The sequence below is a fragment of the Diplotaxodon limnothrissa genome, linkage group LG14 (assembly GCF_057381915.1).
Source record: "Diplotaxodon limnothrissa isolate DT_005_m linkage group LG14, D_limnothrissa_male_GT1.1, whole genome shotgun sequence".
In the NCBI taxonomy this organism is placed as follows: Eukaryota; Metazoa; Chordata; class Actinopteri; order Cichliformes; family Cichlidae; genus Diplotaxodon; species Diplotaxodon limnothrissa.
This window is the reverse complement of record NC_140609.1, coordinates 33,240,189-33,255,669: the sequence shown is the minus strand read 5'-3', so window position 1 is coordinate 33,255,669 and position 15,481 is coordinate 33,240,189. Positions and strand designations below refer to the sequence as shown.

The 15,481-nt window shown below is 37.7% G+C and overlaps 1 protein-coding gene across 1 annotated transcript; it reads left to right on the top strand.

The window, feature by feature from the left end:
* Window positions 1-1,302: 1,302 nt before the first annotated feature.
* On the top strand, window positions 1,303-9,275 carry LOC146619216 (short transient receptor potential channel 4-like). Its single transcript, XM_085371752.1, has 10 exons — window positions 1,303-1,680; window positions 2,545-3,063; window positions 6,381-6,723; window positions 6,906-7,045; window positions 7,187-7,500; window positions 7,605-7,800; window positions 7,911-8,105; window positions 8,362-8,403; window positions 8,535-8,624; window positions 8,727-9,275. The coding sequence occupies exons 1-10, from the start codon at window positions 1,303-1,305 to the stop codon at window positions 9,273-9,275; spliced, it is 2,766 nt and encodes a 921-aa protein (XP_085227878.1).
* The last annotated feature ends 6,206 nt before the right edge of the window (window positions 9,276-15,481 follow it).

The window sequence follows — 15,481 nt, the reverse complement described above, 5'->3', positions numbered from 1 at the left end:
GGTAGTCTTAAATTTGGCACAAGCAATATGAAAGCATGGATCCATTGTGCCTTTTTCCCCCCCAACTGTTCAGGCTAGTGGTGGTGGTGTAGTGGTGTGGGGGATTGTCAGTATTTAAAAACCACAGCCTACTTTAGTGTTGTTGCTTTCCATATCGATCCATTTATGATCACAGTGTACTCGTATTCTGAAGATTAATTCCAGTAGGATAAGGCGCCTATAGTCACAAAGCTCAATTCATCTAAAACTGGTTTCTTGCACATGACAATCAATTCACGCTGCTCAAATGGTCGCCACAGCTACCAAAAACAAAATCTCTGCGGGAGGCAATTCTGAAGGCAAAAGAGGGTCCAAACGAGTAGCAATGTTTATCTAATGATTTGGCCGTTATCTAATAATAACAGTTACAATTTGTTCGTGTGAGAGTATAGCTCACATAAACAAATTTTAACTGTTATTATTTTTTTTAGTTTATTTATTTTGTATGATTTTAATCCCGCCCTTAGGAGACTAGTGATTTTTGTTTTCTGGGCAACGTTATTCCTCGTTTTGTTCCTTCGTTTATTTAGCATTATCCCCGACACCTGTTACACCACTGTTAATGTCCTTAAATCTACAAAGAAAGTTACCGTGTATAGAAATTGCGCCTGGATGAACGTCACGTGCTGTTTTCTTACGTGTATTTTACAGAGAAATATGCGGTAAATTGAAGGAAAGGGGTGGGCAGGGGACCTGACATGCCATTAAGTTGCAGACTCTTTGGTGGAGACTTCAGAGATTAAAAACAATCAGAGCACGCAGCTTCCCTTTCCGACTGCAGCTGTGCGCGGAGCTTCGTCGACTGATTCATGTGATTTACAACTGGAAAACATCAGGAGGTAAAGTTTGTATTCCTTCGTGCATTATTAAAGCCACAGTTAAACAAGTATTAGGGTACTTTAAACGAAAACTAAAGGATTTTAGTCGCTTGTTTTCGTGCATTTTTAAGCGAAAAACAACTTTAATCATCGTTTAGATGACGATGATATGTTATTGTTATTCGTTGTGTTAGTATGGGTGATTAATTATATATTTTACAATGTTTTAAAGGCAAACATACGTATTTTTATTTGTTTTTTTAATTTGTTTGATTTGTTTTTGGTTACGCACTGGCATCTCAAAATGTGTCATGTGAGCAGAAATGTGTCTTTTTCGTGTATAGAAGTATAACACGGTCAGTCTTTGTCAGTAGTTGACTTGGTATTTTTTCTTGTCTTTATTTTTCAGTAATTCTCCGTGAAGACTGAGACAGTTTGGGCAGCAATGTCTCAGCTGTACTATAAGAAAGCTGACAGCTCCACGTACAGGGACCGCATCCCTCTGCGGATCGTGCGGGCAGAATCGGAGCTCTCTGCTCTGGAGCGGGCCTACCTGGGGGCTGTAGAGAAGGGGGACTACGCCAGCGTGAAGCAAGCTCTGGAAGAGGCTGAGATCTACTTCAGGATCAATATCAACTGCGTGGACCCCCTGGGACGCACAGCTCTGCTCATTGCTATTGAAAACGAGAACCTGGAGATTATTGAGCTGCTCCTCAGCTATAATGTACACGTGGGTGATGCCCTGCTACATGCCATCCGTAAAGAGGTAGTGGGGGCCGTTGAGCTGCTGCTCAACCACAAGAAGCCACGTGGGGAAAAGCAGGTACCATCTGATTTGCAGTTATTGCTGACCTTTGAACATACTGATTTTTTTTTTAATTAATTTATTTGTTCAGCCTGGCATTGGGAAAATCTGCGAGCCTCATGTGGTTAATGTAAATTATGTTATATTATATTTTGTAATGTATTTGTATAAAGACATGTTGTGGCAAGGTTACATTTGAGCAGAAGTGTCTCAATGTCTTACTACAAGCTACTAATTATTATATGGTTATATTTGTATACAGAAATATGTTGTTAAATATTTGTATATAAACTCCTCATATGTTTAAGTAGGAGCAGTGAGAAAAATCATTTTATTTTCTAGTCTGACTCTGAAAGAGATAAGATGCAAATAAGTGTGTTCTTTGCCCTTGTATTCTAGCTACGACTGGATGATTTAGGGAATAAAGCTATTATCTTCTCTCATAAGTTACCGAACCCCTACTTCCGTGGGCCTTTCTGCTACAGCTTTTACAACAAATTAGCCATTCTCCACAGTCTGTTTATCAGACTCTTTGAGAAAGGCCCCGCTTGTATTCAGCTTCTTGACATCTTTGTAAATGAGGTCTTCCAGTACTGCTTGCTTCTCTCTATGTATTCTGTGAAAAGGGAAAAACAGGGTGTTGCTTCCAACCAGGAAGCCACTTTGAGGCCAGCTGAACCACAAGCCATTAGTTGTGTGCTTGCTGTTAGACAAGATGGTTAGAGACTGAAGACAAATGAAATTAGATCCAGTCAAAGAGTTGTTTCAGTTCCTGCAAGAGGTTTAAAAGCATTGTACTTTTGTGATAAAATGTTTGTGTACCATAAATGCGTTATTTTATGTCTATTCATTTGTGTGTTGCTCTGTTGGTTTCTTCAAAAGGTTCCATCGGCTCTGCTGGACAAACAGTTTTCAGACTTCACCCCAGACATTACTCCGATCATCCTGGCAGCTCAAACTAACAACTATGAGATCATCAAACTGCTCTTGCAGCGAGGGGTTTCTATACCCCAGCCACACGCTATACGTTGCAACTGTATGGAGTGTGTGTCCAGTTCAGACGTGGATGTCCTGCGTCACTCCCGTTCTCGTCTAAACATCTACAAGGCCCTTGCCAGCCCGTCACTCATTGCCCTCTCAAGTGAGGATCCTTTCCTCACGGCATTTCAGCTTAGCTGGGAGCTGAAGGAGCTCAGCACGGTGGAGAACGAATTTAAATCAGAGTATGAAGAGCTGTCCCGTACATGTAAACAATTTGCAAAGGACCTCTTGGACCAGACTCGTAGTTCCAGAGAGCTGGAAGTAATCCTCAATTACCGTGACGACATCAACCCATTGCTGGATGAGAACATTAATGAGCTTGCCCGACTGAAACTGGCTATCAAATATTCCCAGAAAGAGGTGAGCTTTTATTTGATTTTGATGTGGTCTTTGTCACACTGGAACAAAAAGGTTTTTTCTGGATATATTTAAGGTGAAAAAGACATGAATACAGGAATTTGTCTACACCAGTGCACATGCAGATTGGCAACAAGTAATAAGAATCAACCTGTTTGAAGATGACAAGAAATGCGCCAAGATGAGCTGTAAATGGCCTGGGTGGAGATGTCCTGTGGGAGTTTAGAGCAATATGTAATTGCCAGGCTGGCTCTTAGCGATGCATTACAGTAACCCTCTTAGAGAATCCCATGATAATTGGATAATTGAGGATAATGATGGGAGAAGTAATGGCCATTTCCCTGAAATACAAACTCATAATATTTTAAACTGGGTGGGGACCGTTTAGTGTCTTTTAACATATTCTCTGGATATTTATCAATTGCATACTAGTTTTGTATTATTTGCTGCAAATGAAAGAAAACCTACTAATAATTAGATACCTTGGCATTCACACAAAGATCTGTGTCATTCATAATTATATGTATATTTAATTTATATTGGAGTATAACGGTACATTGCATGAATATCAACCTAACACAGAGCAGGTGACAACAAGTTTTTAAAAGGTGGTGCTTTTGGTGTCAGGTCTTTTTTTCACACCTAAACGGCGGATAGTGTTGGGAGAATCCAGTCACCCTCAGACTCTGTTTTGTTTTGCTACGGGTGGTGTCTCTGTAGAGCATGTATAGAGGCAGAGGCAGGTCACCTGACCCCACCCGCTCCCTGTGAATTCACCTGACAGTGACCAGTGCTATTGTCACATCGGTGCATCACACGGCGTTTATATCAGGAAGCTGTTAGAGTAAACACCAGTTAATGTTCAATCCACCTGGCATTCATGTTTTCTCGTGCAGCTATTTCTGGTATATGGTTTAACTCGACTTACACTGTTACAAATTCAGGATTGCTTTGTTTGTTTTGGTGTTTCCTGGATAACAGACTGGAATATAAAGTACACATTGCGTGCACTCAGCGGGTGTCTTTCATTTATTCCACTCATTAAAGAGGCTGTGTGGAACTTTTGGGTCTTGTTTGTGTACAGCAGTTGTATAGTATTTGCAGAGTTAATGGCTCATACCACCCATGTAGTCTTAGAATTGAGGCTTTAAGAGTATTTTGATGACACAGTTGGTGACATGAATAAGAAAGATCAGTATGACTGCCAACAGTTCTGTGTGCTACAATTTATCTCCATGGAAAAGGCTTTAGACAGGCCTTCCTACTAATTTTGTTTATCTAATCATTTGGCCTAAATGAACTCCAGTGAGCCTGAAGTGAGAACAATGATCTTGGTAAGAAAAAGAAAAAGATTTTTTCTTTCTTTTTTTAAAAACATTTTTGACATTTGATTTTCAGCTTATGTGATTATTTGTAAATTCTACATCAGCACATTAAAAAAAAAAAAGCATTAGCATTATATTTAATGGGCCTTATAGAAAACTGTTCCCATTACCCCCAACCATGGTGTCTCCCTCTGGAACCTGGTTCTGCCCGAGGTTTCTTCCTGTTAAAAGGTAGTTTTTGCTTTCACTGTTTATTGCTCATAGGGGGTCTCTGTATTATTTTGTATTATGATACCTTGTCATGAGACAAGGTAACATTTTTCCAATATTCTGGTGACTTGATTTTAACTTTGTGACATGCAGAGTTATCCTGATGGAAGGAATCGTCAAAAAATGGGTACACTGTGGTCATAAAGGGATGAATATGGTCAGCAACAACACTGAAGTACACTGTGGTGTTTAAATGCTGATCGCCCACACCATACATCACTATCACTAACCTGGACTGTTGAAAAGCTATGGTTTCATGTTGCTTATGCCAGATTCTGACCATACCATGTCTAGTCTATCACTTCAAAGCCGTTTGGCCATTCTCCTCAGCCAACTGTATCAGAAAATTGCTTCTTACTGGATATTTAGCTTTTTTTTGTTTTTGCATCAGTCTCTGTGCACAGTAGAAGAGTCTGTGTGGGAAAATCCCAGTAGATCAGGAGTTTTCTCAGACCACCCTGTCTGACACCTACAGCCATGTAATATTCAACGTCACTTAAATCATTTCTAATTCTTGTGCGCATTTGAACCTCAGCAAGTTGTTCTGGCCATGTCTGCATGCCATGAGTTGTTGCCATGTTTGCCATCATTAGAAATCTTTGTTGTAACATGTTGTACACATGGACCTAATAGAGTGGCTCATGAGTGTAGAATATCATTCTTTATTAATAACAATAATAGCAATTATCATAACAATTCAGATTAAAAAGACAGACACAGAGCCATGTGATTCAAGGGTTTAAAAAATAAAATTCACTTAAATATTAATTGGACTACACAAACTAGAACTTGTTTGATGTCAGCAATATTAGGATCATGAAAGTCTTCTTTCTTGTATTCTTCGGAGATTTCTCTGGAGGTTTCTTTTCTTGCTACTTGCTGTGCTCACTCTGCTTTTGCACATTTTCCTCTAAACCTGAGCTCAAACTCCAAATCCAAAGTGTTAAGTGTTTAAAAAGTACAAAATATATTTAACTGATTTTGAATTTTGGATTCTCAGTAACTATTAAAAATAGTGGTAGTGTTATCTGTGAATTTTTAGATAGTAGAGTGAATATCAATGTTCTGTATGATGCAATTTGCAATATATTGTGAAATAGAAGTAAGAACACTAATTGATGTAGGAGTCTAGCGTGAGATCTGTGTAGGGTCATTTTCACCTTCAAAAAATGTCCCCATACACAATCTGTTCCTTCCAGATGTCACCATTTGCCTCCAGTCATTTTATGTAAGTTCAAATCTGTCCAGGACAGTTACTGAAGGAAACTTTGAAAAGGCAGATTCTGCACTGATAGATGACCTCATCACCCGCAACAAAATGCTTTTTAGTACCATAATTGGGATCCATTTAGCCATAACTGGGTTACGCTGAAATTGAATTCCATCACCATCTGCAGATGTCCAACAGACTTTTATATCAAATCTCATAGAGCAGAGAAAATGTGCATGGGGAAAAGATTTGGCAATCATTTCTTAACAGAGCGTTGAACATCACTTTAGAAATACCTTTTTGAAACTCTTTGTTTTGAATGAATGTTTCTAGTCGTTTTGCAGTTCTTGATCTTTTGTGGCAAAAAACTTGCACATCTTTTGTGTACCATTAATTACCGTTTTTTCTGTTTAGTCAGTTTTTGGTTGGACCTGAGAGACAGATGGGTAAATAAAAAACAATTTATTTCATGTAAACATCTGTAATCTTTATTTGTCTCTCTCTTTGTCTCCTAGTTTGTTGCTCAGCCCAACTGCCAGCAGCTGCTGGCGTCTCGCTGGTATGATGAATTCCCAGGCTGGAGGAGGCGTCACTGGGCAGTAAAGCTCATCACTTGTATCTTCATTGGCCTTGCGTTTCCACTGTTATCCATCTTCTACCTGATCGCTCCAAAGAGCCGCTATGGCTTATTCATCCGTAAGCCTTTCATCAAGTTCATCTGTCACACTGCTTCCTACCTGACCTTCCTCTTCCTGCTCTTCTTGGCCTCGCAGCATCTACAGAGTGATGATCGGTTGGAACACCGTCAGGGCCCACCACCCACCATTGTGGAATGGATAATCCTGCCCTGGGTGCTTGGTAATAATACACACACATATTGCAGACTCTTTTTTAGACTGCACTCCTGTGTACATGAACACTGTAGTCTAAGCAGAGGTTTGTCACATGATTTCATTCATTGCGTCTCATGTGTGTTTGCCTCGGGACAAATACCTGAGCAAAAATACAACAATGACACGTCTTATTTTCATTCCTTGAAGGCTTTTTATGGGCTGAGATCAAACAGATGTGGGATAGTGGTTTTGAGGACTACATAGATGACTGGTGGAACCTGATGGATTTCATAATGAACTCTTTGTATCTTGCAACAATTTCACTGAAGATTGTTGCCTATATTAAGGTAATTTATATTAAAGGCTTCTATCTGTCTGTCTGTTTTATTTATTACTTTGTGCTGGAGCAACCATCATGCCGGAAAAATTGACATTGTGTGCTATCAATATTGAGCATGTTTGACTATTGTTCTTTTTTTTTTCAACAGTATAGTGCAAAGTGCCAGTTGAGAGACACCTGGGAAACGTGGCACCCAACATTGGTGGCAGAGGCATTGTTTTCCATCGCCAACATTTTCAGCTCCTTGCGTCTCATCAGTCTTTTCACTGCCAACTCCCATTTGGGGCCTTTACAGATTTCATTGGGCCGCATGCTTCTGGACATACTTAAATTTCTCTTCATCTACTGTCTAGTGCTGCTAGCATTTGCCAATGGCCTCAACCAGCTCTATTTTTACTATGAAACAAATAATGGGACTTGCAAGGGCATCCGCTGTAATCAGCAAAACAACGCTTTCTCCACGCAAGTTGAAATTCTTACATAAATTACCCCTGAAAATCTGACTTGATTAATATGTTTGTTTTTCCAACAGTGCATGCTGTGATGTATGGTTGTGTTCTTTTTAGGCTATTCGAAACACTGCAGTCATTATTTTGGTCTATCTTTGGGCTGATTAACCTGTACGTGACGAACGTGGAGCCGGACCATACATTCACAGAATTTGTCGGCTCTACCATGTTTGGCACCTATAATATCATCTCCCTGGTAGTGCTTCTAAACATGCTAATTGCAATGATGAACAACTCATACCAGCACATTGCTGTAAGTAGCAAAATAAAGATTACACAATTATTTATTTTAGAGTTAGATTATTAGAGTTATCAAAATAATCTGTCTAATCTGCTCTATGAATTGTTTGTGTTTCTTTTCAGGATCATGCAGACATAGAGTGGAAATTTGCACGAACAAAATTATGGATGAGCTATTTTGAAGAAGGGGGAACTTTGCCATCTCCATTCAATTTAATACCCAGTCCAAAGTCAGTTTATTATCTAATTGGATGGATAAAAACACATTTGTTTAGGAGACCAAGCACAAAACGTCTTGAAACCTTTGAAACTTTGGGGGTAAAGTGTTTCCAGAGATTTTCTCTGACCTGTACTGTCACCACTGCATGTTATACATTTTCATGCATGCCTGTTTATACCCTGTCTACTATTACAGCCTCTAAGTGGCTTCGAAAATGAATTCATCCATGTTAATGTGTGTCAAACGATTACCTATTGAAAAAGGGCAAGTAAGAAAAAAAAATCACCTAATCAGTGAAAATGGAAATAACCCGGTGCTGTCTTAATGAGCCTTTTGTTTTTCTTGTAATTGCAGAGACGTGCAGCTGAAAATGTAAAATTAAGCCATGAGTATCAGGTAATAATTTGTATTATATTGCACTGTATTGTTTATTATTTTTGTTGTTTTTTTACTATCCTATTTTGATTGAATGTAAATGGTTAAATGTAAACATAACTCTTTGCTTGTTTAAAAATAATGTGTTTTAGGAGGTTTTGAAGAACCTCATGAAACGATATGTGGCTGCAATGATTAGAGATGCCAAGACAGAGCAGGGGTTGACAGAGGAAAATTTCAAGGTAGCATAAAATTCTTTATCATTTAAGCTTAAGTACCCAGTTGTATTATGTTTTCCATATATTTTTTCCACTGTTTAATCTCAGATTCCCAATAATTGATAGGAGCTCAAACAGGATATCTCCAGCTTTCGCTTTGAAGTTCTGGGAATGATGAAAGGTAAACCTGGGCTAGCAGGTAATATTGCAAGTACCACCTTGGCTTACCCTGGAAATCCATTCAAATATTCTCCTAAATTCCCTACTGATGAGTCTCAACAGAACCAGGACATCTTTGATATGTTCACTGCCACTACCAACACTACCAACACCACCCTACAACCTGCCAAAATCACCAGGTCTGCTTGCTTTAATAGCCAAACCAGTGGTTCAGTTATTTTGTCTACTGCAGGACAGACTCAAAAAGAGGCTGCCAAAGAAGATTCAAACCCTGGATCCCTTCACAAAAGGAAAAAACTCCCTTCTCTGAAATGTGATGAAATATGTTCATTGCCAGAGGAAGAAATGTTGGGTACTGATGAAGAAATGCAAGGAAAACATCAGACTGAGGACATAATTGTGGACGTTTCACAGACTGATGAGAAGGAATTCAAGGACATTAAACCTTCTTGCAAAGAACTTGATAAGGATGGGCCGACAAAATATAACAATTAATCTGCCAGCAAGTAAAACTTAAAATAGTTTATTGAAATAAGTTTGCTTGTGATAAACTGTACTGTAGTAAATTACCTATTCTGCTTAATCATGAATTCTATCCAGTGTATAATGGTATTAGACAATCACAAATTATATGACATGCATACAACCACAAAAATATGTGGTGAGGACAGGCGTCAGTGCCGACTTGATGCTCAAGCAATTGCCAAACATATTACTAATTTATGTTTTAAACTGAGCAATTCATTCCAAAGAATCCTTACAACCCACTGCCTATCTTCTACTCTTTTATTGCCTACTTACTATGCTATGCAAAAATACTGTATCTTATCCAGTTATTTGTACGAAAGAAATAATCAACAGTTTTAACACTGATATTGTATTCAGTACTGGAGGTAATTTGAAATTTAATCATTCTATCAAGTACACAAGCACCTTCTCTCCTACACTGGGAGGTGTAAGGGAAAGCTTTTTTCTTATTTTTGCAGTTGTAGCAGACGATGTAATCTAGATGATGTAATCTAGATTTGGTCCTGTAGTAACTGTTGTAACCTTGCAGGCAGTGTTGCGGACTAGTGAACTACATTTAACTTAATTTATAGTTTAACTTATTTTGCAATAACTTTCAGTTGATCCACAATAATGTAAGCACTTCATTTGTATGTTTTTGTGGGTGCTTAGCTGTTAAAGCTATAACTTTGACCCATTTATTTAAACAGTTTTACGATTGCAGTCAACCAGCTTTTAAACTAGGTATAGCAGGGTGGTATTGCCCAGCGTTCACTAAGCAACATCGTCAGTGATAAAAGTGATGGGTTTTTTTTTTTCAAAAGAGTTTTACATGCTGTTTCATCCCCACCTGGAGTTCCTAGGCAACTGTGTGATGGCCAGTGTGCCAGTGTGTGCAATGATTCTTTTTTTAAATATTTTGTTAAAATGTCATATCATATGCAGATTGCCAGTTTAATCTTCTTTTTTTAAGAAAAAATCTGTTTGAAGTTATATTTAAAAGGGGCTCTATACAAATTTCTTCATGTGTTGATTTAGGTGTACTTCTTCCAGTTCTTTCAGTATGATTTACATTTTCATAACACTGCTTGCAAGGTTAAAGGCGTTCTAGAAATATGTGATAACTCTTCAGTTTAGTAACTTGTCACATGTATTTAAATTGCTCTGAATAAATAAAATCAAATGCTAATGTAAGTGTTATCTTGTCTTGCTACCACATGTGCCTCTCTTCAGTTAGAAGTCCTCCAGTTGTTTGGTTGTCTTTTGGTAAGCAATGACATTTCTGTGTGTTTGGTCTATGTCAGGGCCTTCTAAACTACTGAGAAAAGGATTAATGATAGGACCCATAAATACTGTAGAAATAGAAACATATTCTAGAAATAGAATACGTAACTTATTTCTTATTAGAAATCAGCTAAAACTAAATTTTTCTCAGATAATCAGAGACACATCTTGATTTTACATTTGAGAATGAATGGTTCAATGGTACAGTATCTTCAGCAAGGGTGAGGAATGTGTAAATTCGCTTTTGGCTGATTTCTGTTTTTATGTTTTAGCTTCTCTCTGAAACACTTTTTGATTTTATCTTGAAAGGTGCTATAGAAATAAAATGTTACTTAGTTACTTTACTGTGGAATGCCTATATTTGTAGTAATGCTGGCTAAAGTTCCATCACTAATCCTGACACACTGGCCGAGGGAAAGGTTGAAGATGAAGAAGAGAACATCAGCTAACTCGCTGGCATGCTCTGAGAGTCCTGCTGCCTTATGGGGGTTGAGCTTCCTCACTGCTGTGTGTACCTGAGCTCATGAGATTGTTAGGCGAGGTGATGAGGGGCAGGTGGTCCTATGTGTATGTTTCCTCTCTGTGTTATAACTGGAGGTCTCAAAACAGGTGTAGAAGGTATTGAGGTCATTGGACACGCTGTCTATGGAGCTGGTGATGCTGGTAGTGCTTGTGTAGTCTGCGATGTGTTGTAGGCCTAGCCACATGTGCCTGGAGTCAGCAGTAGAATAGAAGCCATCCAGCTTCTCTCTGTATTATTAAGGACGGAGTTGTTTAAGTAACAGGAAATAGGACATACTTAGATGTCAGGGTTTTAAGTGTGTAATGGCCCAAGAAAGATGTCTTGGCCCATTGTTGTATGTTATCTTTCCTAATGGCATAACAGTCATCCTTAATAAGGCTATTATTTCTATGTATCCAAATTATTCATCAATATATATATTAGTTACCACTAAGAAAGAGTTAAATGTTAAGTGGAAAAGGAGCAATAAAGTGATTTTGAATGTCTGTAAATCAAATAGCATTATACTTGGTTCTAACCTTTCTATTTGGAAAAACTCGAAATTTAAAGGTTTCTATTAATGGTGTGTTTGTTGACCAAGTTCATGAGACCATTGTACTGTGTATAATCTTAGTAAATTATCCTGGACAGAACATATCAAGATAGTTGCTAAAATAGGAAATGGGATTTCTGGGTTTAAAAGACCAGGCTCAACCAGGTCATTTCATGATTTTAATTATTGCCAATTAATATTGATGAGATTTCTTTTTTAAAAAACCTCTCTAAATGTTATAAAACAGTTAACTCTTATGCTTTTATTATGATGTTATACATCTGTGTGGAGATTGTAATAGTGCACTGTTAAAGTTTAAAGACCCGTGACCCCAGGAAGAGTAGCTGCTTTAGCTAATGAGGATCTTAATAAACTAAACCAAACCTAATTGCTTAAATCTTGTTTGTGCTTGGAGAAAAGAATTTAGTAAATAGTTTACCTTTTCTCTACTTGTTTATACAGTCCTTCTTCTATGGAATAGTGTTGCACAGCTGTCCTCAATATGTTTCCTTTTCTCACAGACTGTGTGACGTGTTAGAGGAAAAAAAAACACTAAAGGCATATTTTTCTTTCTCATATATGACAAATAATGCTAATTCTGTTTTTGTTATGAACTATAAATTCTTACATTTGGAGCTCTTCTTATAAAAAAAACCTTTTAAAGTAGTTTTGGCCATTTTTGTAATTGTTATTTTAACCAAAGACCAAGAACAGTTGAGCTGAACAGTCATTCATTTTAAGATAAATCAAGTGGCTTTTTTACCCATATATGTTTTCTTCTCATCACAACTATAAATATGACATGTTGTAGATTTAACTGTGAATCGACTTGTAAAATGAGGTCTGCCTTGAAGAACTACAGAAAAGAACAACTGTTTGAATGTTAGTGCTTTAGTATGACTGCTCTAGTAATAAAACTCTTACATCCACGACTCTTTGTAAGAGGTTATTAAAAGTCATTTTTAATTAGCTGTTAAGCCCAGTATACCTTTTGCCAACCTTGACCTAAATGGAAGAGAAACCTGTATGGTTTTACACTATTGATCACTGAAACTGATGCAGTAAAACTACAGGCTGTTGGTACATTTGAGAGCTTCACCACTGTTAATAATTTAGCACTCAGCACTGATATTTCCGGTTCTCTCTCATGATTTAGAGATTCTGTGGTTAGAAGAAAACTGGTTTATTTCCAAATAGGAGATGAAGCACCATCTAGTGATCTGTGAGGATATTAAAAAAACAAGCGTAGTTGGCTAATGACAATACTATGGTACCTCTGTGTAATGACTATGTAACTAATCATACTATTTAAAGTAGAAAACCTGTGAAAAACATGTCATGATGGTACCTTTCAGGTACACAGAGGCCTATCGTGTTGCTACTTTTAACCTGTAGTCAACAACACAGTGCTTAATAGAGGTAAGATACTACATTGATTAACTGAGCTAATAGGTGCCTGTGAATCAGTGCTACTGGTGCTTGGTTACTCATAGTTTGTATTTTCACAGACCGTTTCACACCTTCATGGATTGAAGCTTGCAGGCAACCTTAGGTGCTGGATGAAACTGATGTCAGTTTCTGTTACCATAGTAGCCCTGCTATCTTTAGAAACCAATCAACAAAGTGTTTGGGTCTTTGTACTATATCTGAAAAGCTCACTCAGTTAAGATTGCTGTTGCACCTTTTCCTTTAATTTCCACTTAAAAGTAAAACGAGAGGAGCCCGTACTTGGGATCAAGACTTACTTTATTCTTTGTGGCACATGAAATGTTTGTGTCGGTGCCAGCGTGTGTGTCAAGGACTGATTCAGAGAGAGCGTGCTCTGATTCAAAGTGCAAAAGCCACACTGCATTTGATTATCACTGCAACGAGTGTGTGGCGATTCCATTATCTCTCACTGGCTGTTTAATAGGATGATGGGACTGCATAGTAACTGTATTTCAGTGTTTTGGATTTTAGAGGATTAAGGGGCTTTCTAAATGCATTAAATAAAGGTGATAAGAAGCTTGGGCCTTCAAACTGTCACTTTTTAAATGTGATTGGCTGATTTTTTCATTTCAGGCTTACAACTTGAAAATACAAAGTCAGTCCACTGATTTTCAGCTCCAGATGTCTGTCTGTTTGCTTTTCTTTGCCATCCTCCCTTTCTAACCCCTCAACCAGTCACAGCAGATGGCTGCCTCTCCCCGAACAGGGTTCTTCCAGAGGTCTCGTTCTGTTAAGACTGAGCTCTTTTTTCCTAAGTGCTTGCTAAAAGGGGAACTTTTAGAGAGAGCTTTTCTCTCTAATATTTACCTACATCTTTACCTACAATATGAAGCTCACTAAGATAACTGCAGTTTTGAACTGATGTTACATAAATAAAACTAAACTGAGTCAATGTCTGCACGGTATTGGGTCTTAGGGTCTTTAAAAAAAAAATCCGCTGACTTGGCTGGTTAAGACAATCTTTTCCTTATCCTATTTAGAGCATCTGGTTAAAACCAGATTGGTTTCACAACATGTGCCAAACAGAACTCTATAACTAAAACCTTTGGTTACGGTACAAATAACAATTACAATTCCAGAACTGTTGATATTTGCAAAGTGAAAACAAATAATGATCATTAACCAGCACCATGAGTCATTTAGCTTATTAATAGTCAAGAGAGCTGCAACTTTTGGAAATAACAAAAGATGACATATACATTGCTTTCATATGCTTAGCACATGGGTTCCTGCTGTTCATCTTCAAGATACAGCCTGTTATCATTTCCTTGTAACAGTTGTGGGATTTTACATTTTCCACATCTGAGACATTTCCCAGACAATCGTTTCCTGTGCTCTCACTGTAAAAAAAAAAAAAAAAAACGTGCTGTTTTTACAGGAAAACCCTGGCAGCTGGGGTTACCAGGGACTTCCTGTAAAAACGCTTTACAGATGCAACTTGTAAATTGATTTACAGTGAATGAATCTCAGATTAAAACTGTTAAATCTACAGGAAAAAGAAGTTAATTTCACACATAGATGTAAAAGATACAGGAAATAGTGTATTTATATATCACAAGTAATAAATGCTTTTTGTGGATCCATAAACTGCAAAATTAACAGGGAAATATCGTACAAAGAACTAATTTAAAATGGTAGAACTACAGTGAAACTGTGCATATTAAATGGAGCTGCTCTGTAAATTATACATAAAATCTATGCTGAATATTATATGTTTTAATGTAAAATTTTAACCATAACCCAGCAAATTTCTTACTGCTACGCCTACACCCAAACATGCAAAAATACATCTTGAGAAAACACAAGAGAGGAAAATATCACTTTTGGGAAATTTATTTTGCAGCCACATTAGCAAAATGACAGCAAATGGATCCATTTTTCCAACTAACACAATATGCAAGGCACACAGCAACTACACAATTCAATCAAAATATAGGCTATAAAAGCTGTGGAACATTCCTGCAAAGCAAGAACCATGTTCATGAAACAAGCATTTGTTAGACCCTCCACCAGAAAAAGTTAACTAACCTGTTAAGACTTTAAAACAAAAAACACATATTGTGTCAAAAATGATCATAATCACCGTGCAACGCAACACGCACCCTGCTGTCACCACAACCATGGCCCTGGTCAGAAAACATCAGCAAAACCACGTGGTGAAACAAACCTACACATGTGGTCTAGAAACACTGCAGTAGCAGCATGTTGTTTTTTTCTTTTCTTATGTAAATAAAGAACATTCCTACAAAGAAAGAACATCTTCATGAATTGGCTTCATGCATTCGACCAGTAAAAGGTTCCAGTACACATTGTGGAACAAAATTAACAAAGTAAAACTAACAGTCCACAGAGAGTCAAGATTTAGGC